The sequence below is a fragment of the Hemiscyllium ocellatum genome, chromosome 6, assembly GCF_020745735.1.
Source record: "Hemiscyllium ocellatum isolate sHemOce1 chromosome 6, sHemOce1.pat.X.cur, whole genome shotgun sequence".
Classification (NCBI taxonomy): domain Eukaryota; kingdom Metazoa; phylum Chordata; class Chondrichthyes; order Orectolobiformes; family Hemiscylliidae; genus Hemiscyllium; species Hemiscyllium ocellatum.
In genome coordinates, this window is record NC_083406.1 from 90845964 (window position 1) to 90869418 (window position 23455).

The following is a 23455-nucleotide window of genomic DNA, read 5'->3' on the forward strand; positions in this document are numbered from 1 at the left end:
CAGCTGTCCGCTGCAGTGGCCCAGATCGATGTGCTTATTGAATTCACCACAAAGGTATACAGGAAAGCCACTCACACAGACCAAGTCCTGAACTACAAAAGCAACCACCCCAACATACACAAAAGAAGTTGCATCAACATACTGTTCAAAAGTGCCACAACACGCTGCAGTACACCAGAACTGCAAAAAGAGGAAGAAGAATACCTATACAATGTATTCGCCAAAACGGATATCCCTGCAATTTCATCAACAGATGCCTAAGGGAAAGACAATGGAACGAGGACATGCCACAACCCAAATGACTAGCCACGTTACCATACATCAAGAGCATTTCCAAACTGACAGCCAGACTACTGCGACCACTAGGACTCATAACAGCACGCAAACCAACAGCCACTCTCAGACAACAACTCACCAGAACGAAGGACCCGATACCCAGCGTGAGCAAAACCAATGTGTACAAAATCCCATGCAAGGACTGCACAAAACACTACATAGAACAAACAGGAAGACAGCTAACGATCCGCATCCATGAACACCAACTAGCCACGAAACAACACGACCAGCTATCCTTAGTAGCCACACACGCGGATGACAAGCAACACGAATTCAACTGGGACAATACTACTATTATAGGACAAGTCAAACAGAAAACAGCCAGGGAATTCCTCGAGGCATGGCACTCATCCTCAGATTCAATCAATCAGCACATCGATCTGGACCCAATATACCGGCCACTGCAACGGACAGCTGGAACTGACAACCGGAAGCGACAGATCCAAACCACTTCAAATGCCGGAGGAAAGATCACAGAAGCGCTTCACAGGTGGCTCCCAAGCATTGAGGATGTCACCTAGACAGGGGGCGAAACATTTGCAACACAAATTCCCAGCTCAGCGAACAGAACCACAATAAATTAGGATTAAATTGTTTTGAAAACAAGGAAATCATTAATATAAAATACGTCATGACATTTTGATTTAATAGCCCAGTAAGTGGATTGTCATACATAGGTATAGTAATGTGTTTAATTTTAACCCTAATCTATATGAATGAAGGAAAGTCATTGTTTCATGCCAAAATATTGCCAAGTGTACTTCTGCAATATGTTTCAATGCTTCACAGAGAATGAATATTGGTTTGAGAGCTTTCCTTGTGGTTGCTGACAACCTGCAACAGAAGGATGGGGAGCCTCCAATGCCTAACACAGGAGCTGTACTCCCTTCTGGAAATACACTCAGAGTGAAGAAGACTTACTTGAGTAAAACCTTGACCGAAGAAGAAGCAAAAATGATAGGTCAGTCTTAAGTTGTTAATACACGTTTTTGTTTAACTGTGATAGGATAGAATTCCTTGAGTTACAGTGAGAGATTAAGAGAACCATCATGTTGGAATTTTAAAATAAAATCCTACCTCTTGGATTCTGAAATATTTTATGCATATAGACAATAGCCACTATAAAGTTATGTGTTTGGATGTGGAACTAGAGAAACTTCCAATTTTGTAGATGATGCCAAAGTCAGAAGCATGATAAATAATTCTGAGTACCAAATTAAGTTGCAAAGGGATATTGATAGTTTCTGATCTGAAAAAAAAAGCATATAGCAAATGGAACTCCGTGTCAGTGAATGTAAGATTTGGTTTAAAATGAAAATGTTAAAAGTTGACATTTAATTGTGAATCTGTTTTAAAAATACTAAGGCCACAATTAATGTAGTGGATGGAATTGAAGCTAGGAGATGCATTCCTAAGTAGGACAGAAGGAACCAGCCAACCTCAAGTATACTGCACAGACCAATGAGAGGAAGAGTCAATACACAAATAACTAGATTTTGTTTTTGTTTCAGTATATTGGACAAACATAACAGGTCTGGGAGAGAAAACTGTTAACATTTTGAGCCCAGTGACCCTTTGTTAGAACTGAAAATAGCTGGGGAAGGGTAAAATTTATACTGAAGACGCTACAGTGTCGAAACAGGTCCTTCAGCCCAAAAGGTCCACACTGACCCTCTGAGGGGTAACCCACCCAGGCCCATTCCCTTACTCTATTACTTTACATTTACCCCTGACTAATGCACCTAACCTACATATCCCTGAACACTATGGACAATTTAGTATGGCCAATTCACCTAACCTGCACTGTGGGAGGAAACTGGAGCACCCAGAGGAAACCCACACAGATACTGGGAGGATGTGCAAACTCCACACAGACAGTTGTCTGAAGACGAAATTTAACCTAGGTCTCTGGCACTGTGATATAACAGTGCAAATCACTGAGCCACTGTGCCACCTTGTGCCGCCTACCATTGGTTGAGAAGAGATTAGACTACGTTAAGATAGTCCCCAGAGAGAGAGAAAAGGAATAGGCACATAAAGAGCTTGTTGATGATCAGCCGAGAGAGAGATAACAGCTAGGCAATGTGAACGAGAAATGTAAATGTTTGAAACGAGTTGGCTGTGTTGGAAATAGTCCAAACAGGACAGGACCTAGGAGTGTGAGGGAAGGAAGCAAACAAGGAAGTGGTATTTTCATTAAATTTCACACTCATTGTGCGGATGTGGGATCCATACTGTGGGAATAATGTTAAAATAACATCGAGAATACAATGCAGGTTCACCAACAAGCTGCCTAATATACCCAAATACAAAATTCAAGGATTTGGGCTTTTTCCATAGAAATAGATGAGATTGCAAATTTGATAGCAGCATTGTAAAAAATAAGAACAAGACTATTAAAACAGATTAGAATTATATTTATTGCAATCCAAATTAATGTGATTCCAGCAACCACTCAATATCATGGTGAGAAAACGGAGATAAAGAGCTGGAAAAAGTTTGTCCTCCTGCTTTACCATCATAACGTGGGCAAGCTAACCCCAATCCTCCAGCCAGTTGCATGTAATCAATTTAATCTCAAGGACAGGGGGCAAAGAGGAAGCAAGTTGAAGGGCAAGCCAGCAGTCAATATAGTTGCTATGTGGAGTCAGAAGAAAAGTCTCCATTAAAAAAAAAGTTGTGAAAGATTTTAGGGCCTCTTTTTGAGAAGGGTCCTGTGCAGAGAGTATCAACGTAACACCTCATCGTAGTAAACTGAACTCAACTTGAAAGACTACTAGTTAACCATTGCAAGCTTCATTTTGTCTTAACAAATTGAAGAGTTCAAATTTGAAATGTGCCAAAAATTGAAAGGGGACCTAGGCTCACAATCACAACAATTTAGCAATGGCACAATTGAGCAAATTAAATGTAAGCATCTGCATTGCCATTGAGCCCATTTCATGCATGAAAACAGGGTTCAACAGCATTGAATTTAGGCTCTCTGATTCCAGTGATTAAGGTGATTAATGCAAATGAGCATAGATTAAGTATAGATGGAAATTGATGGTAGGGAACAGCAGGAATATATTTTAGAAAGAATGCTCATGAACAGTAGATAATTTATTTTTAAAAATTGCACCGAATTTAATATAAGAAGACTAGCAAACTCTTCCTGAAATACATGGAAGATAAGAGGAACCGACTTCTGAACCTGAGAGCTAGTGTATCATCCTGGAATGTTACTTATACTGCTGGGTGGAATATGCACTAGATGTTACACCAAGGCCGCTAAACAATGCCAAATCAACAACATTTCCATCACCCTTCTTTCCTATTGCCTCCAGGTGTACCAGATTGTTGACAAACCCAGCAACCCATGTTGACTCTGTTGAAATATAAAATAAATATTTTTGATTTTATTGAGTATAATGATCTAATAATGGTGATGGTACTGCAGGTTGTAAGGAAATTCAGGGTCAATGCTTTAAGTTAGCAAAGTCTGCCAAAACTATTCTAAAGTTAGATTTTGCCCTTAACTCAACAGGAATATCTTTGTACTACCCACAACTAAGAAAAGCACTAGATAGCATCTTAAGGCACCTTGACAAAGAAGTTGGCCGTTGTATGATGTTGACCAATACGCAAATATTGAACAAAGAGCCTGAAGACATGATCACGTAAGCATGCAAATAATTAATGCAGAATTCCGTTTTGAGTTGATTTTGGAGCTGTTTTATGCAGCTGTGCACATCAGTTCCAATCTTTTCAGAAAGGCAAACATACTAGCAGTGCTCAACTACTGTTGTCAAGTTATTTGTATAAATATTCTCAGGCCTGTATTTTTGCTCCTGAGTCAGAAAAAATCCCAATTCCACAGTATCAAATTTAGGAGAAAGTGCCTGATTTCTAATTTTATTTTAAAGATTGGGAGGTGGGGGGACTGCTGTGTTAACAAGAGGCAGGCCCACTACATTAGAAATGTATGGAGGCAGCCATAACAGGTATTAGGTGCAGAGGCTGGATGTTTGAAAGGCTAACCTCAGTGATCTTACACATTGTCTTTTTATGTAAGCTGGAGCAATCTTCTCATCCTCACCATTGCTAACTTAACCATCGTGGGAATTTTTAACCATTATACCAATTAATTTCCTTCCACATACCCTGCATGGTCCTATATAAGACATAGGTAAATTTAGTGCAAACTCCTGGCAACACATGCCTTCCATCAACTTCTGTTTGTCCTTATCCTCTCCAAGCCAACTCAACGAGTATAACAACATGGCAGACATTAAGATCCAGAATACGATGAAACAAAATGAAGTTGTAATTGTCTGCTGAGGAATTCACTAGTTGGGAGGTTGGAGGCTGGAAATCCTGCAGCAAGTAACTTACCTCCTGACTACCTAAAGCTTGACCACTGTCATCAAGGCCCAAATCAGGAACACTCCCACTTGCAACGAAAAACCTGGGAACTATAGACCAATAAGCCTAACATCTGTGTGGGCAAGTTACTTGAGAAGATACTGAGGGATAAGATTTACTTGCTATTGGAAAGAAAAGGTTTGTTTAGGAATCGTCAGCTTGGCTTTGTGCATGGGAGGTCATGCCTCACAAATTTGTTAGACTTCTTTGATGAAGTGACCAGGAAGAATGACGAAGGCAGTGTGGTAGGTGTAGTCTACATAGATTTCATGAAGGCCTTTGATAAGGTTCCCGTTGGAAGGTTAGATCACATGGAATCCAGGGGGAGCTGGCAAATTGGATATACATTTGGCTTGATGGTAGGGAACACAGGGTAATAGTGGAAGGATGCTTGTCGGACTGGAGGTCTGTGACTAGTGGAGTGCCTCAGGGGTCGGTTCTGGGCCCATTGTTGTTTGTTATCTATATCAGTGATTTGGATGAGAATGTACAAGGCATGATTAACACTAAAATAGGCAGCATCGTGGACAGTGAGGAAGGTTATCAGAAATTGTAGCAGGACTATGATCAGCTGGGGAAATGGGCTGAGAAATGGCAAACGGAGTGTCTTATAGATAAGTGTGAGGTTTTGTATTTTGGAAAGTCAAATCAAGATAGCGGTTGCATGGTGAATGCTAGTGCCTTAAGGAGTGTAGTGGAACAGAGAGACCTTGGAGTTCAGGATTCACAATTCCCTGAAAGTGGAGTCACAGGTAGACAGGGCAGTAAAGAAGGCTTTTGGCATACTGGCCTTCGTCAATCAGGGCATTGAGTATTGAAATCGGGAAGTTAAGTTGCAGTTATACAGACGTTGGTGAGGCCGCACTTAAGAGTATTGTGTTCAGTTTTGGTCAACTTACTCTAGGAAGAATGTTGTTAAACTGGAAAGAGTGCAGAAGAAATTTACAGGCATGTTGCCTGGACTCAATGGTCTGAGTTATTGGGAGAGGTTGAACAAGCCAGGACTTTTTTTCTTTCGAGCTTAGGAGACGGGGAGGAGACCTTATGGATGTGAGTAAGATCATGAGAGACATGGATAGAGGGAATGCACTCAATCTTTTTTCCAGGGTTGGGGAATCGAGGACCAGAGAGTATCAATTTACGGTTAGAGAGGAAAGAATAAAAGGGAACCAGAGGGGCAATGTTTTTTACACAGAAGGTGGTATGTATATGGAATGAGCTGCCAGCGCAAGTGGTTGAAGCGGGTACATTAACAACATTTAAAAGACATTTTGACAAATACATGCATGGGAAAAGATTAGAAGGATATGGGTCAAGTGCAGGGAAATGGAGTTAGCGTGGACATACATTTTGGTTGGCATGGACCAGTTTGGGCCTGTCTCCATGCTGTAGGACTCTATGACTCTATGACTTGCCTTGTTGAAACTCCATCATCCTTCATGAGATGCAGAACAAAGCAGCCCATTTGATTGGCAGCACATCTTGAAGTATTCCTGTACGAGCAACTGTCAATTGCAGCAGTATGTACCAGTTGAAGGCAACTGCACTTTTACATGAACAGTTGCCTTCTGAATTATAGATGTGTAAACCTTCCGATTCTTCCACCTGCACAAATGGTGGGTGCTAGGTTTGAAGCAGGACCAGTTTGGTTAAGCTAGAGACCCTCTCCGTCATTGTAAAAATTGAGGCCATTGTTTCAGATGCAGATTAGAAAGTTTATAAGGCATGTGTCAGTGCTTGAAATAGAAAATGGCATGATATTGAAATTAACAGGACATAGAATGTTAAAAGGAAGTAGCAGATATGCTCATCTCAAGACCATCATCATTGCCAATGCAATGCATTTAAGCATTGAATTATATTGAAGTTAATGAGTTATTGTCAGTTGCATTCTACAGTAAATAATACAGTAAAATATGGTGAAGATCTTCAACTGTCGCCACAGTCTGGTGCCATTTTGAATATCTTAAGAAAATAAATAAAAGAATAAAAAGATATAACTGGAAGAGAGTCTATCTTTGTTCCATCGCCTCCGTCCTAAACTCTGAGCCCTCAGCCGGCTCGCTAATGACACTTGTGTCTCCGTCCCTCCACCATCGCCTTGCCGCCACCTATACCGGACCCACCAAGTAGAAGTCACCGCTCTTCAGGTGCCACTTCATCGTCACAGGGCCCACTTTAATGACACCACCACCAATGGCAGGACCCACACTTGCCCCATAACCAGGAGTCCCCTCCATCGGGTCTACTGCTGCACACCTGATAATGCCAGGAGTCCCTGTTCTGGGCTTACCACAACCATGAGTCTGCCACCACCTCGCCAAAAGTCCCAATGTCACCTTATTGATGCCGCCATCTTGAAAAGTCAGTTGCTTCTGATCACAGGAGGAGGTTTGCCACTGCTTCCTTCAGTTGCCAGGAGACGCCACCATTTGTGCATTCTCCCTGCCATGCCAATGCCACCAAATAAACTACCGCAAAAAGCCACAAAGAAAAAAAAATGAGAAAATGAAAGAATATAAAGAAAAAGAGCAGAATCACAAAGAACAAAAGCAGATAGGAGCGGATGAGTCCCAGGCTAAAAATCCTACACAGCTCTGCTACTTTGCCATTGTCTTGATAATCAATTCTTGAGATGTTTGTGCCAGTAATTCTTCTGTTAGAAGCGCTAACAGATGGCAGTATGATCATTATCCCCTTTGTCTCTAGAGATGTCCTTATTTTCCACTGGGTGATATAAATCATCCTCTCAATGTGTTATTGCTATGGTTATTGATCACATGACTTTTACTAAGTGGGGAAGGAGGAATAAGCAATACGCAAATCTCCCCCCCCCCCTCCCCCCATCTTGAAAATTCAGCCAAAGAGTATTTCCAGTGTTTATGTTATTTAATCCTGTAACAAGTGCATCTTGTTCGAGCCACTATGATATACAACAAATACTTAGCAGGTCAGGCAGCATCCTTAGGAAGAGCAATGGAATTAGTGGCCCACGTATTTTCTTCTTAGGTGAAAGCGCAGAGTCCAGAAATTTCAGGCTCATTGCATCCTCCTTAGGTAAATGTCCAAATAGCAAGAGCTTCATTCAAAAGGACTGGTGTACACTGAATGTTACCCCACCACCTCAGGACAGGTTAGAGTTGGCCACAGGGGCTTCTAAGTACTGAGACATGTTTGGTAAAAGGTCCAACTTATTGCTCTGGACTTGGTCCCAGATGTGCTGGGAATAATTGGATCTCGAGCCCTCACCTCTCATCCCGTCTCACCCAGACTCCATGGTCTCATCAATGCCAACCTATATCCCCCACATAGCCCCTATGTCAAATTATGTATTTCCAAGACCCTCACTCATTAATTATACTTTGAAAGATCATAGAATTCCTACAGTTTGGAAGCAGGCCATTCAGCCCCATTGAATCCACACTGACTCTCTGAAGGCCATCCCTTCCAGACCCACCATATCTCTGATACCCTACATTTCCCATGGCTAACCCACCTAGCCTGCACATCCCTGAACATCATGGGCAATTTAACATGGCCAATCAACCTAAGCAGCACATCTTTGGACTGTGGGAAGAAACTGGAGCACCCAGAGAAAACTACATAGAAGTAGGGAGAATGTGCAAACTTTGAACTTGTATCCTCCATGCCAGTTACTCAGTATCGACACTGGTTAGGCTCCAGGATTCATGCCACATGAAGGAAAATATAGTTTGAATTATCTATAATTATATAATAAAAATCACTCTAATTGATAGCATTCCATTTAATGCATTAAAATCCCTTAAATGTCTTAATCTCTTATAAATTGCAGAACTTGCATTCATATCCCTCTATAAAACTAAAATTTAGGGCCTTCCTGCTTCCCTACTGCTACAGTCATTGATCATGGAAGCTATCAATAGAAATAATATTCTCTTAGGATTATGTCAAAAAACACATCGCTTTTTTGAAATGTAAAGAACTGGGGATGTAAATAACAACAGTCCACAAACCTTATCCACCTTTTATGTGCATTTATAAGTAATTGCATGTTTGAAGCCATAAGAACCAGACCTTGCTCCAGTAAAAATGGGAACTCATTGGAATTGAGAACAAATGAAGCCTCAGGCTATGGTTTCCTCCATCAGTGAATCTCAGCACGTTCTCTTTCCCCTGTTGGTGAAAATAGGGTCTGTCTACATTGCTGGGGGAGCTGGGGTTGTTGGGATGGGGGTGTCTTCCATTTCTGGGTAGCAGCACCAGTTGGAAAAAAAATGAGAAGTCTCCATGACGCTGGAAAAATCGGAGGCAGCATTTCAGATGTGAAGACATTTAGTAGCCAAGGGGAAGTAGATTCAAGATTAGGCAGGGTTAAACCTTGAAAAATGGCGTTGCGTCATATGCCTGTCATGATCATGCTCACTTTAGGATTTGTTGATCTAATCTGCAGGCCATTGAGCTACTGCTTACCTTGATCTGCACTCACAATTAATCTTCACTGTGGCATGGGTACAGCTTATACAGTTCTTTATTTCGTCACTGTGGAATGTCATGTCGGATAAAAATGGGAAAGTCAGGTGTTTAAATCTCTATGTTATTTGCCTGTGCTGCCTTCTGGAGGCCATGGTCCTTTTTGTGCACTTTTATCAGGGTTAGAAAGACCACCCTTGCTGATCCCTTCCTCAGTCACATCTCTCCAAGCTACCTTGAATTTCTACCCTACATAAATATCCCCTTACTTCCAGACTGTCAGGTCTCTTAGCAAGCTCTCCACATGAGAGTCCCAGAAACTTGCCTTCCTTGACTTCCTTCCCGTTTCTGTATTTACCGAAGCTACAGAAATTAACAAACAGTTCAGCCATTCTGGAACCTCTGAATTGTCCTCTAACCTATATGTCCTTCCTTTGATAAATTTGAGGTGCCAGCCTGCTTGATTGCTTGAGAAACCTGGAGCCTTCATTCTAACTCATTCATACCAACCAGACATCCCAATCTGACCTAGGCCCGTTTACCAGCATTTGGCCCATATCCCTCTAAACACTTCCTATTCATATACCCATCCAGATGCCTTTTAAATGTTGTAATTGTACCCATCTCTACCACTTCCTCTGTCAGATCTTCCTTGCACTCCTCGGGTCCTATTTAAATTTTTTTCCTCTCACCTTAAACCTATGCCCTACAGTTTTGGATTCTCCACCCTAGGAAAAAGACCTTGGCTATTCACCTTATCCATGCCCCTCATGATTTTATAAACCTCTATAAAGTTACTCTTCAGCCTCCAATGCTGTAGGGAAACAGTCTCTGCCTTTTCAACTTCTCCTTATAGTTCAAACCCTCCAGACCCAACAACAAGATTCTTGTAAATCTTTTCTGTACCCTCTCAAGGTTAACACCTGGAATGATGTGATCACCTTAGAGGGGTTCATGGGGAGAGATGCAAGGTGGTGGTCTGAACTTTAGTTTTGGTGGAATGATGAAATTCTTTGTGCTTGTTTTCTTTGGAACAGAAAGAGGCTTTTAGGTGATTTCATTCAGGCTCTGAAATCACGCAGAGGGTGGTACGTGTATAGAATGAGCTGCCAGAGGAAGTGGTGGAGGCTCGTACAATAGCAACATTTAAAGGCATCTTTTTGGGTATATGAATAGGAAGGGTTTGGAGGGATATGGGCTGGGTACAGACAGGTGGGCTAGATTGGGTTGGGTTATCTGGTCGGCATAGATGGGTTGGACCGAAGGGTCTGTTTCCATCTCTATGACTCTATAACATCCTTTCTGTAGAAAGGTGACCAGAGCTAGAGAGTCAGAGAGATGTACAGCATGGAAACAGACCCTTCGGTCCAACCCGATCTAGTCCCACTTGCCAGCACCCAGCCCATATCCCTCCAAACCCTTCCTATTCATATACCCATCCAAATGCCTCTTAAATGTTGCAATTGTACCAGCCTCCACCACATCCTCTGGCAGCTCATTCCATACACATACCACCCTTTGCGTGAAAAAGTTGCCCCTCAGGTCTCTTTTATATCTTTCCCCTCTCACCCTAAACCTATGCCCTCTAGTTCTGGACTCCCCGATCCCAGGGAAAAGACTCTGTCTATTTATCCTATCCATGCCCCTCATAATTTTGTAAACCTCTATAAGGTCACTCCTCAGCCTCCGATGCTCCAGGGAAAACAGCATAGCCTGTTCAGCCTCTCCCTGTAGCTCAGATCCTCCAACCCTGGCAATATCTTTGTAAATCTTTTCTGAACCCTTTCAAGTTTCACACCATCTTTCTGATAGGAAGGAGATCAGAATTGCACGCAATATTCCAAGAGTGGCCTAACCAATGTCCTGTACAGTCGCAACATGACCTCCCAACTCCTGTGCTCAATACTCTCACCAATAAAGGAAAGCATACCAAACGCCTTCTTCACTATCCTATCTACCTGCGACTCCACTTTCAAGGAGCTATGAACCTGCACTCCAAGGTCTCTTTGTTCAGCAACACTCCCTCAGACCTTATCATTAAGTGTATAAGTCCTGCTAAGATTTGCTTTCCCAAAACGCAGCACCTCACATTTATCTGAATTAAACTCCATCTGCCACTTCTCAGCCCATTGGCCCATCTGGTCCAGATCCTGTTGTAATCTGAGGTAACCCTTTTAGTTGTCCACTACACCTCCAATTTTGGTGTCATCTGCAAACTTACTAACTGTATCTCTTATGCTCGCATCCAAATCATTTATGTAAATGACAAAAAGTAGAGGACCCAGCACCGATCCTTGTGGCATTCCACTGGTCACAGGCCTCCAGTCTGAAAAACAACCCTCCACCACCACCCTCTGTCTTCTACCTTTGAGCCAGTTCTGTATCCAAATGGCTAGTTCTCCCTGTATTTCATGAGATCTAACCTTGCTAATCAGTCTCCCATGGGGAACCTTGTTGAACGCCTTCCCGAAGTCCATGTAGATCACATCTACTGCTCTGCCCTCATCAATCTTCTTTGTTACTTCTTCAAAAACTCAATCAAGTTTGTGAGACATGATTTCCCAAGCACAAAGCCATGTTGACTATCCCGAATCAGTCCTTGCCTTTCCAAATACATGTAAATCCTGTCCCTCAGGATTCCCTCCAACAACTTGCCCACCACCAATGTCAGGCTTACTGGTCTATAGTTCCCTGGCTTGTCTTTACCGCCCTTCTTAAACAGTGGCACCACGTTTGCCAACCTCCAGTCTTCTGGCACCTCCCCTGTGACTATCGAAGTTGAATGCAGTATTTTAAAAGTGGCCTCACCAATGCCCCTTACAGCAACAATGTAACACTCCGTGACCAATAAAGGCATTGTTATTTGCATAACGGTCAAATTGTTTAAATTGCTGATTTAAACTTCAGTGGAAATGGATAAGGTTTTCTAAATGATTAACTGCATAAATGTATAAAAAGTGCAATATTGTATTTTCTTTTTATCTTCACCCATAAATTAACTTTCCTACTTTGATCCAGGGGTGAAAGGAAACCAAAAATTGACCTTTTCAGGACCAGCGTAGCTGCCATTCCACGAATAATACCGGATGGAATGTCGAAGCTAGAATTGATCGACTTACTGTCAAGGTATGTGTTTTCCATCAGTTTGGTATCATAGAATGAAGCATAATTAAATTCAAGTTTTGTTGCCAATTTAGAAGCCTGCAGATCTTGTAGCAACAGTGGAAAAAGGAGCTGAGTTTAACAGAATGAATCATCAGAAGAAAGGTGATGCAGAACATTTCCAGCATTTTCTGTTTATATTTCTTATTTTTAGTATCTGCAATGTTTTGCTTTTGTTCACTAGGTGCTCTCTGATGCGTGCATCAGTAGCAAAGGGAGTGAATATTAAAGTTGGTAGATGGGGCATCACTCAGGTGGGATTCTTTGTCTTGGATGGTGTCAAGCTTTTTGAGTGTTGTTGCAGTTGCACCCATCCAGGTGATTGGAGAACGTTCCATCGCACTCATGACTTGTGCTTCTTAAATAGTGAACAGGCACGGAGAGGCAAGGGTAAATTGCACACAATAGACCTCTTGTGTCTGACTTGCTTTTATAATTGCATTATTTGAATGGCTGGTTCAGTTGGTTTCTGGTCATTGATAAATCCAAGATGTTAATTGTGAGGGATTCAGTAATGCTAATGCTATTGAACATGAAGAAAAACTGGTCAGAACGTCTCTTGTTGGAGATGGTCATCGCCTGAGACTTGTGTAGCACAAATATCATTTGCTACTTCTCAGACTGAACCTGGATATTTTCCAGGTCTTGGTGTATATGGACACTGTATCTGAGGAGTGGTGAATGGTGTAGAATGTTGGGCAATCACCAGCAAACAGCTGCATTTCAGACCTTATGTCAGAGGGAAGATAATTTGGAGACGCAACTGAAGTTGGTTTAACCAGGGCATAAACCTGAGGAATTCTTGCAGTGATATCCTTTCACTGAGACCTGATTAACCTCCAATAATTGCAAACATCTTCCTTTTGTTGCCAGATATGACTCCACAATTGAACAGTTTGCCCCTTGATTCCCATTTAATTTAATTTTCCCCGGGCACCTTGATATCATACTTGTAAAATGCAGCCTTGATGTTAAGGGCAGTTACTCTCATCTCACCTTTGGAGTTCAACCATTTTGTCTATGTTTGGACTAAGGATGTAATAAGTAATGAGTTGCTTTGGCAGAACATAAACTGAGCATTAGCGAGTAGTTTAATGCTGAAGAAATGCTGCTTGATCACCCTGTTGAAAGCTCCTTCCACCATTTTGCTGAAGGCTGAAGGTAAACTGATGGAATGGTAATTGGTCAATCAAATTTGTCCTAATTTTTGTGGACAGGACATACCAAGTCAATTTTGCACAATGTTGTGTGGATGCCAGTATTGTAGGTATGCAGGAACAGTTTGGCTAGGGATGCAGCAAGCTTTGGAGCATGCCTTCAGGGCCCATTGTTTTTGCAACATCCAATGCCTTCAAATATTTCTTGATATCATGTGGAGTGATTAGCTTAGATTAGATTCCCTACAGTGTGGAAACTATCCTTTCGGACCAACAAGTCCACACTGACCCTCTGAAGAGTAACCCAACCAGACCCATTTCCCTCTGACTAGTGCACCTAACACTACGGGCAATTTAGCATGGTCAATTCACCTGACCTGCACATTTTCGACTGTGGGAGGAAACCAGAGCATCCAGAGGAAACCCACGCAGACACGGGGAGAATGTTCACAGTCCACACATGCAATCACCTGAAGCCGGAATCGAGTGCTTTGATTTGATTAAAGACTGGCATCTGTGATGTTGGGGATGAGGTCAATATGGGTCATCTACGTGACATCTCTGGTTGTTGATGAATACCAATGCTTCAGCTCCTTGTCCTTTAAAATGATCTGCTGAGCTCCGTCATTGAGCATGGGGATATTTATTAAGTCTCTTCCTCCTGTTAGTTGTTTAGTTGTTCAACATCATTCACATTGTGGCCAAACTTCAGAGCTTAGATTTGCTCTGTTGTTTGACCACTTCGCCCTGTCTTTTGCATGCTGTTTGCCCTGTTTGCCATGCTGTGTTGTAGCTTCACCAGGTTGTCACCTGATATTTAGATAAGCCTGCTGCGGCTCAGGATATGCCCTCCCTCATTGTTCATTGAACCGGGGTTAACCTCCTGGCTTGATGGTAATCCTTATATGAAGGATATGCTGAGTCAAGAGGCTACAGATTATGTTGAGTACAATTCACTGCTGCTGATGGCTTATTGCATTTCATGGATGCCAGCTTTGAGAAACAAGATCTATCCAAGGTCTGTCCCATTCAGACCAGTGGAATGACCTTACAACACGATGGAGGCTTCTTCAATGTGAAGATGGGACTTCATCTCCACAAAGACCATGCAGTGGTCAATCCTGCTAGTACTGTCATGGACCTATGCATCTGTGACAAATAGATTGTGAGTAATACCCTTTTTTTACCTTGGTGCACAGACTCCCTGGATCCATCTATGGTATTTACACAATAAATCAGAAATCAATGCATCAGTACACTAGTTGGCGTACTCAAAATGTTTCAAGGATGTTGATTTGTGCGGAGCAGGTCAAGTAATTTTTTTCCCCTGTTGTTTGCTCCTTTATTATTTGCCATGGACCCAGTATAGTACCTCTATCCTTTGAACTCAGCCAGCTCAGTCAATAACGATGCTTTCAAATCATTGTTGGGTATGGAATTCCTTAGTGCATTCTTGACTGGTATTCAACATAGAGGAGAACTGATTCATTAGCTGAGCATGGGGCAGGAGTAATCAGCCAGAGATTTCCTTGTGAATGTTCGATCTGATAGCGAGAGACTTCATAGGTTCAGAGTGAATGTTGAAAACTCCCAGGTCAACTCCCTTGAAACTGTATACCACTATGCCATTACCTCTGGTGAGATAAGATCTACATAGGGGATTGTGATCATGGTGTCTTTGATATTGACTGTAGAGTACGGTGTCATGAGTATGATTATGATAGATTATTCTTTGACAAGTTCACAGGACGATCTTTCAATAACGGCACAATGCCAGATATTATTAAGGAAGACTTGGAAGAGTTAACAGGACTCGGTTTGCTGTTGTCTAGGCTGATACTGGTTGTAGATTTGATTTCATTCTTTTCCTTGGGTTTAGTTGTAGCTTTGATACAAATGAGTAACTCATTATGTCATTTCAGAGAGCACTTTAGAATCAGTTACATTGCTGTGAGTTAGACCAGCTAAGGATGGCAGATCTTTCCCAAAACGAAGTGAATCAGATGGGATTTTAATGATAGTTAACTGTGGTCACCATTGAACTAGTTTTAACATCTGCAATAGGGTTAGGATTTGAACCCTATCTGCCATGGTGGTGTTTGTATCATGTCCCCAGAACATTAGTCTGGTGTTGTAGATTACCACTACATCACCCCTTCCCCAGTATTTACAGGTAACTAAATACATTGGAATTGTCAATTGTTTGTATGCATAATGATAATCAATCATCAGATTTCCACAGCTAAATCTTGCTGTGTTTTGTTACTTTGGCCTTTCCTAATAGCTTTAAACATTTCTTGTTACTTATCTTTATGTTAGAATTTTAGCAGGTTAACAAATCAGTTTGGATTAACTATATTAAGCTATTCAAGCAAACAAAGTTACTTTGAGTAGTGTACATTTCTATAAACAGGGAATTTAATCACAATAATCCTAATGAATAAACTTTCCTTCGAGTTAAACACTTGTTCAATACCCTCCACATCTTTCAGTTGGATGCACCAAATTTGAGGCATGTACAATGTCTGCCATGTTATCTGTATCCTGTGCTCAGTGGTAGGTTATTTTCCTACATCAGAATGTAGGGGCTATATTGGATTAATATTAAATAATTATTAAGTATAGTTACTTATCCGAAAATTGTACCTGCTCATTTTATTTCAAAGCAGCATAGATTAGCTCTTTATGCATTTGTAATACTTCATACCTTATTTGATAAACATTATTTTATGGGTCTTTTCTGATTGTTTTGTGCTTTTCCTTTTGCAAACTTCCAGAAGGGGCGGCACGGTGGCACAGTGGTTAGCACTGCTGCCTCACAGCACCAGGGACCCGGGTTCAATTCCGGCCTCGGGCGACTGTCTGTGTGGAGTTTGCACATTCTCCCCGTGTCTGCATGGGTTTCCTCCGGGTGCTCCGGTTTCCTCCCACAGTCACAAAGATGTGCGGTTCAGGTGAATTGGCCATGCTAAATTGCCCGTAGTGTTAGGTAGGGGGTAAATGTATGGGTATGGGTGGGTTGCGCTTCGGCGGGTCGGTGTGGACTTGTTGGGCCGAAGGGCCTGTTTCCACACTGTAAGTAATCTAAATCTAATCTAAGTGTTCTGGCTAAAGTGATGGATTTCAAGATGTACACTAAAACAGAAAGAAAGATTCAACAGAATGTTAAGTGGAAGTTAATATCCTGAGGATAATTTTATGCCCTACTATTGGACAACCTACTCATTTTAATAATTTTCAAAATTTTCCAACTCTAGGCTAACCATCCACATGGATGATGAACTTCGCCACATTGCACAAAACTCTCTTCAGAGTCTTCTTCTTGATTTTGCTGACTGGAGGGAAGATGTGTTATTTGGTTTCACTAACTTTCTGCTTCGTGAGGTGAATGACACTCAACAGAATCTTCTTGATAGCTCCTTAAAATTATTGGTACATTTGCTCACTCAGTGGAAACTTGCAATTCAGACTCAAAGCAAAGGCCAAGATCAAACCAAATTAAGGACTTCGGAGGTATGGTTTCATTTATCAGTTGACTATGAAGCTTTATTTGAAATAATGATGATCACATCATTTATATATTCACATTTTTAAAACTTTTGAAAGCATTTAGTCATTAAAAATGTTTCCATTATATGACAAAGAATAAAGATTTGTGAAGTAACAGAACGGTAAAATGTTGAATATAAATTCAAAGAATGAACCGTTGTTTAATTGGTCATTCTATTTGTGTACAATTGAAAATTCTTATTTGCCTAAAATAATACTTAATGGCCCAGATTTTTAGTGTTCGTTGCTGGTGAGAATCATAATGGCATTAGATAATCTCCAGGAACTGATTTACCATGAAACAAATAACTTAAAACCTTGTGTAAGATACCCTGAAGGAGATTTTGCTGATAGCCTCCTGGGAAATGAAAACACTGAAAATTGGAAGTTTGTCCTTTGGTTACACTGACTTTTACATTGACTTACTTAAAGGTGTTCCTGGTAAGTAGACATAAAGCCCCATGCTCCACATTCGATGTTCTCTCACATCCTCTTTAATGTCCCACCATGCCAATACATGCCCTTCTACCAACCTTGTAATCCTTATGCCAATTTAGTGCCCATTTCTGACAACACCCGACAAAGTAATTATTTTGAGGGAGGGTGAAGAACTTTAAGTCCATCTTTTTCTATCTTGATTGGCTGCCCTGATCACTTTGCATATGAATTCAGAATGACATACCTGCTGAATTCAAACCTGAATGCCCCCAACGTGACTCCATCCTCTACCCTCCCTTAGGTTGCACGTGAGTCTGAAAGAGAGAATACCTGATTGTATACAGTAAACAGGACTCACTGTAATGACATCATGAAGACTTTGTCAGAATAAAGAAGATAGTAGGATACAGAACTGAGGGTATTGTGCTCCTAAGAGCCACTGTGGTAATGTAAACTTCATTCATGTAGATTGGCAATAGTTGCAGGAATTCTCCAAATTTCATTTGTTTACTCAACAAGACTCTTCTACTTGGGTCAGAAAGATGGCTATTCTCATCCACTCTATACCATTTTGAGCTTGAAAAAATCCAACACAAATCATCTTTGTTCCAACTTCCATCCCCTAATCTCACTCTACACTTTCTTACCCCCTTTGCTACTGACCGACCCTTCTAATTCCAAGTCTTCATACATACTGCATTCGCTTGGTCCCTTCCCATTTTCTGTAGCTTTCAACAATGAAAATCCTGACCCCAGACACAGCTACATAGAGTCTACCAGTGGATGCTACCTTTCAAAAAATTTGATTCAGGTGCAACGAGATTCTCATGCTGCGTATCTTGAAAGTCTCTTTTCTTCTGCCCACATTTCCAAACTTTGGGCTATCAACATTTACTGAATGGGTCCATGCTTCGAGGCATGGATTATGCAGTGGATTGCCGTTGCCTTCTGCAGGATGACTGATCAAAGGACACTTCATTCTTACCATCTGCCATCAGGGTTATTGGAAGGGCCAGCCTGACGTTCAACCTGTTTGACCATGTTGCAAACATACCATCTGTGGCCAACAAGTATTGGGGAGGGCTCAAACCTGGAACTTCTGTCCCAGAAGTAGGAATGCTACTACCACACCCCAAGATCTCCTTACTTTGAATGTAGGACCTCATTTTAAAATGTTTCATGTCAATGAGTATTCACAGTGTGCAAACATAATACAAGTACAAACCTACCACAAGTCAACATGAGGCCCAACGAGCCATAAACATATCATTGACTCAATACCCCAGCAGGAAACCAAAATTTAACAGTTTAGTCAATATAGACACATTGTGTGCCCACTTCTTGCTCTTGCAAGATCTATAAAATCAACCCTAAAGTTCTTTTGTATAATATTCTCCTTCTTATCTGAGAAATGGTAACTGTTTTTTCAGCCACTTAGACCTTTCCAAAATACCCTTTTTAGACCATATACATTCTTCTTCACCTCATCAAAATTCTCCTTAAAGTCAAGCAACCCTTCTAAAGGCTAGTGTTTAGCTTTCGAACAATATCTTTCCATCCACATTTGCAAGATATCTTGACACATTTTTGCATTAAAGGTGCTGAGCAAATCAAACTGTTACTATAAGTCAACATTTTTCTTTTCTTGGGCCTTTGCTTGGAATTGTTCCAAACAATAGTACAGCCACTGAAGTTGGGCCTTTCAAATACTGCTTAGATTTGGGGATCTCATAAAGTGCTGCCTGCAAATTCACATCTTTTAAGAACTCAATGTTTGTTTCAAAGACTAGCAAGGGCAAATACTCAGGCTGCAGATCATCTAACTTTAACACAGCAAGCAGAAGGCTCCAAAATTGGCAGACAGTATTACATTTAAGCCTGCAGCAGAGCTCAAATTTCCTTCCAAGATCTGAGGTACACTGTCATTTACAGAGGCATTTGTGTGCCTGGCACAAGGCCAAAGAATGCTAATTAGCTAGAGTATGTTATTGTTCGAGGTTAAATTTAGCTCCAATTAGTGCAGTGCACTGCTTAAGCATGCTGATGTGGGAACAGAAAAAAATCTCCAATAATTATACCCTTATAAAGTTCACAATGTGCACATTCATCATGGAATCACGGTTTGGTTACAGCACATGAGAATGAAGCCATGCAGCCCATCTTGTTCTAGATAGCTCTAAGTAAGAGCAACTCTGTAAACCTTATTTCTCATATGGAAGAAAGCAGTTTAAAAAAGTGAGTAAAACTCTGAAAGGATGGTCTTGGTCTGAACTTGTCATGTACACCTGAAATGCAATTCTAGTTCAGTACCATCATTTCCAAGTTTAAATTGTTTTACTTTCTGCTTAGGCCTTGAAACTTTTCTTTCTCTTCAGGTAATTATCGAGTTTCCTTTTCAAAGCCACCATTGAATTTACTTCTCCCATACTCTCAAGCAATGCATTCCAGATTCTAACTAGCTCATTGAATAGTGTTTTTCCTCATATTGCCTTTGGTTTGTTAGCCAATCAGTGTCCTCTGGTATTTGATCCTATTTCCAACGGCGACTTGTTTCTTTATATCTACCCTATGCTGACACCTCGTGATATGTATAACGCAATGCTTATACTGAAGCTAAGCACGTAGAAGTGCAAGGCTTTGATCAGATGGCTACTAGAGCACATACTGATACGAATGCATGTGATAAATTCCCATTATGCCCAATACTGTAAATATATTTGCTTTAAATAAAAGTTCGCTTTAGTTCCTTCCTTCACCAATGGGCTGTCACAAGTATGCCACATGATTTTGAACGCTTCTGTCAAATCTACAATCAATCTGAGGAGTGAGAAAATAAATTATGAGCACAAACTAGCAAGAAACATAAAATTGGACAGTAACAGATTCTTTAAACATGTAACAGGAAGAGCAAAGCAACAGTGAGCATTGGCCTGTTAGACATTAAGCTGGGTAAATAATAATAAATAATCAGAAAATGGTAGTAGGTTTGAATAAATACTTTGATGAATCATCATGATTAACAACATTCCAAAAATATTTAACAATCAAGGGTTTAAAGATGGTGAGGAAATAAACCAAAACTATCACAAGAGTATAAAGAATTAGGAAAGCTAAAGAACTTTCCCTGGACCTGATGGGTTGCATCCTAGGATTTTAAAGAATGTAGCTGCTGAGGTAGTGGATGCACCGATAGTAATTTTCCAAGAATCCTTGGCTTCTGGAAAAATCCCAGAGGATTGGAAAGCTGCCAGTGGAGCTCGCTTGTTAAATAGGGGAAGAAAACAAAAAAAGGTGACTATAGACCAGTTAGCTTAACAGCTATTGTTGGAAAAACATTGGAGTTTATTATAATAGTAGACCGTTTGGAATTATATCATATATTCAAATAAAGTCAAGATGGGTTCAAAAGGGGACATCATGCCTGACAAGTTTATTACAAAGTTAAAAAAAATCATACAACAGGTTTATTTGGAAGCACTAGCTTTCGGAGCGCTGCTCCTTCATCAGATGGTTGTCCAGATGGTTGGACTAGAACCTGGTGCTGTGTGATTTTTAATTTTGTACACCCCAGTCCAACACCATCATCTCCAAATCAAGTTTATTACAGTTCTTTGACGTAACAAGCAGGATAGATAAAGAATAACCAGTAAGTGGAAATCCATACATATTACAAAAGGCATTAAATAAGGTCTGGCACACAAGGCTACTTAGTAAGAGCCCAATATATTGAGGGTAATATATTAACACAAATAGAGGATTGGCTAATGAATAGATAATGGGATAAAGGGACATTTTCAGGATGGCAACCGGCAATGAATAAAATGTCACAGGGATCAGTACTGGGTCCATAATTATTTATGATATATATTAATAACTCCTTCAAAGGAAAGATATACTGGTATTGGAGAAGGCTCACTTTGTTGATTTCAAATATGAGGTATTTTCTTAGGAGGAGAGGTTGAGTAGGCTGGGCTTGTATACATTGGAATTTAGAAGAATGAGAGGAGACCTCATTGAAACATATGAGGTGTTTAGAGTGTTTGACATTGTAGATGTGGAGACATTGTTTTTCTTTGTGGGGAGTCTAGGACCAAAGGACATAAGTTCAGAGTCACCCACTTAAGACAGAAATGGGAAAACATTTGTTACTTTCGCAGGGTAGTGAATCTGTGGAATTCTTTTCCCACAGAGGGCTGTAAAAGTTTGGTTGTTAACTATATTCAGGGCTGAGGTAGAAAGTTTTTTAATCATGAAAATCAAGGGTTGTGGTAAGTCAGAAGGTGGGGTTGAGGATTATCAGATCAGCCATGATTTTATTGAATAGAGAAGAAGAATTAATGGGGTGAATGGCCTAGTTTAGCTTCTGTGTCTTATGGTCTTAATTTTTCCTTTAAGGAGAAAATCCCAGCTTCTCCAATCTATTCATGTAACTGAAGTCTCTTATACTTGGAATTATTTAAGGAAAATTTTCTTCACCACCTCTATTGCCTTTGCTTCCTTCCTAAACTGTGTTGTGAAATGTTCAGCACAGTTCGCTACTTGAGGCTGAAACAGTGTTTTATAAAATTCCACTGTGTCTTCCTTACTTTAATATTCAGTGTTATCCCATGATTCAGTTTGTGGCACCCTGATCCCTGAACCACAAAGTTCTGCGTAAAAATCTCACTCCAGGAATTCTTTCAGCAAAAACGTCAAGACTGAAACTTCAATGAACCAGTGAGAATGCTCCACAGATTTGAAAGTACTGTGTTTTTGGATGAAACATTAAATCTAGGTCCCATCTACCTAGTCGTGTGTATAATACCACTTGTAGAAAATCAGGTGAGCTATCCCCACTATCCTGAACAAAGTATAGAAGGCCGTCCGCCAGCTTAAGAACGACAAGGCTGCTGTTGCAGATGGTATTCCCACTGAAGCATTGAAATGCAGAGAAAAAGAGCCCCTGCTGCAGCTACCTGCCCTTGTCGCCTTATCTGGTAGGAGGAGAGTATGCCTGGAGCCCTCAGAGATACCACATTCATGGGCATTTTCAAAAAAGGGAACAGCTGAAACTGTGGTAACTACATCCATCTCCACCCTGCTGCTGAAAAGTTCCTCCCACAATCGCAGTGTGGCTTTCGGCCACAGAGGGGCACACAGACATGATTTTCACTGCTTCACAGCTGCAGGAGAAATGCAGAGAAAGGAACCTACCCTTGTACAAGGCCTTCTTCAACCTTGGAAAGGCCTTTGACACTGTCAGTCACGTAGTATTATGCAACATCCTTCTCTGCTTTGTTTGCAACATGAAGTTTGTCACCATCCTTCGCCTGCTTTACAATAACATGGAAATCGTGGTAATGACAAATGGCTCCACCACCGACCCATTCCCTGTTTGGCACGGTGTCGAGCTGTGCTGTGTCATCACCTCAGCACTGTTCTTGATATACCTCACTGCAATGCTTCAATTCACCACTGACAAGCTCCCAGCTAAAGTGAAGATAAATTACAAATGCTATGGAAAATTATTCATTCTCCCCCACCTTTTAAGCCAAAACCAAAGTCATCCCAACAAATGTCATCAAGCTGTAGTATGCAGAATATGCAATCTCAGAGGATGTACTCCAGACCATCGTCAGCACTTTTACGGAGGCATGTAAGAGTACAGGTCTCACCTGGGCCACCTGCAAGATGCAAGTTTTCCATCAACCTGGCCCAGCATTCTGGATCAGACCCTTGATCATCAAGGTCCACAGGGAGGTCTTTGAGAACGTTGGCCACTTCCACTATCCCTGCAGTGTCCTGTCAACCAAAGCATCTATTGATAAAGAGTTACACACCACATCCAGGGTGTTACTGCAGCCTTCGGCCACCTGAGGAAAAGGGTGTTCCAGGACAGCATCAAATCTGACACCATTCTCATGGTTTACAAAGCTGTGGTGGTTTCCACCTTCCTGTATGGCTCTGAGACATGGACT

General features: G+C 41.1%; 1 protein-coding gene across 8 annotated transcripts in view; it reads left to right on the plus strand.

The window, feature by feature from the left end:
• LOC132816485 (protein furry homolog) overlaps positions 1 to 23455 on the plus strand; it is a 397881-nt gene that overhangs the window by 213843 nt on the left and 160583 nt on the right. For all 8 annotated transcript variants that reach the window (XM_060826132.1, XM_060826128.1, XM_060826135.1 and 5 more), the window contains exons 15-18: positions 1126 to 1297; positions 3863 to 3995; positions 12211 to 12318; positions 16769 to 17024. In XM_060826132.1, the coding sequence (XP_060682115.1) occupies positions 1126 to 1297; positions 3863 to 3995; positions 12211 to 12318; positions 16769 to 17024 (669 nt within the window). The remainder of the gene's footprint in view (positions 1 to 1125; positions 1298 to 3862; positions 3996 to 12210; positions 12319 to 16768; positions 17025 to 23455) is intronic.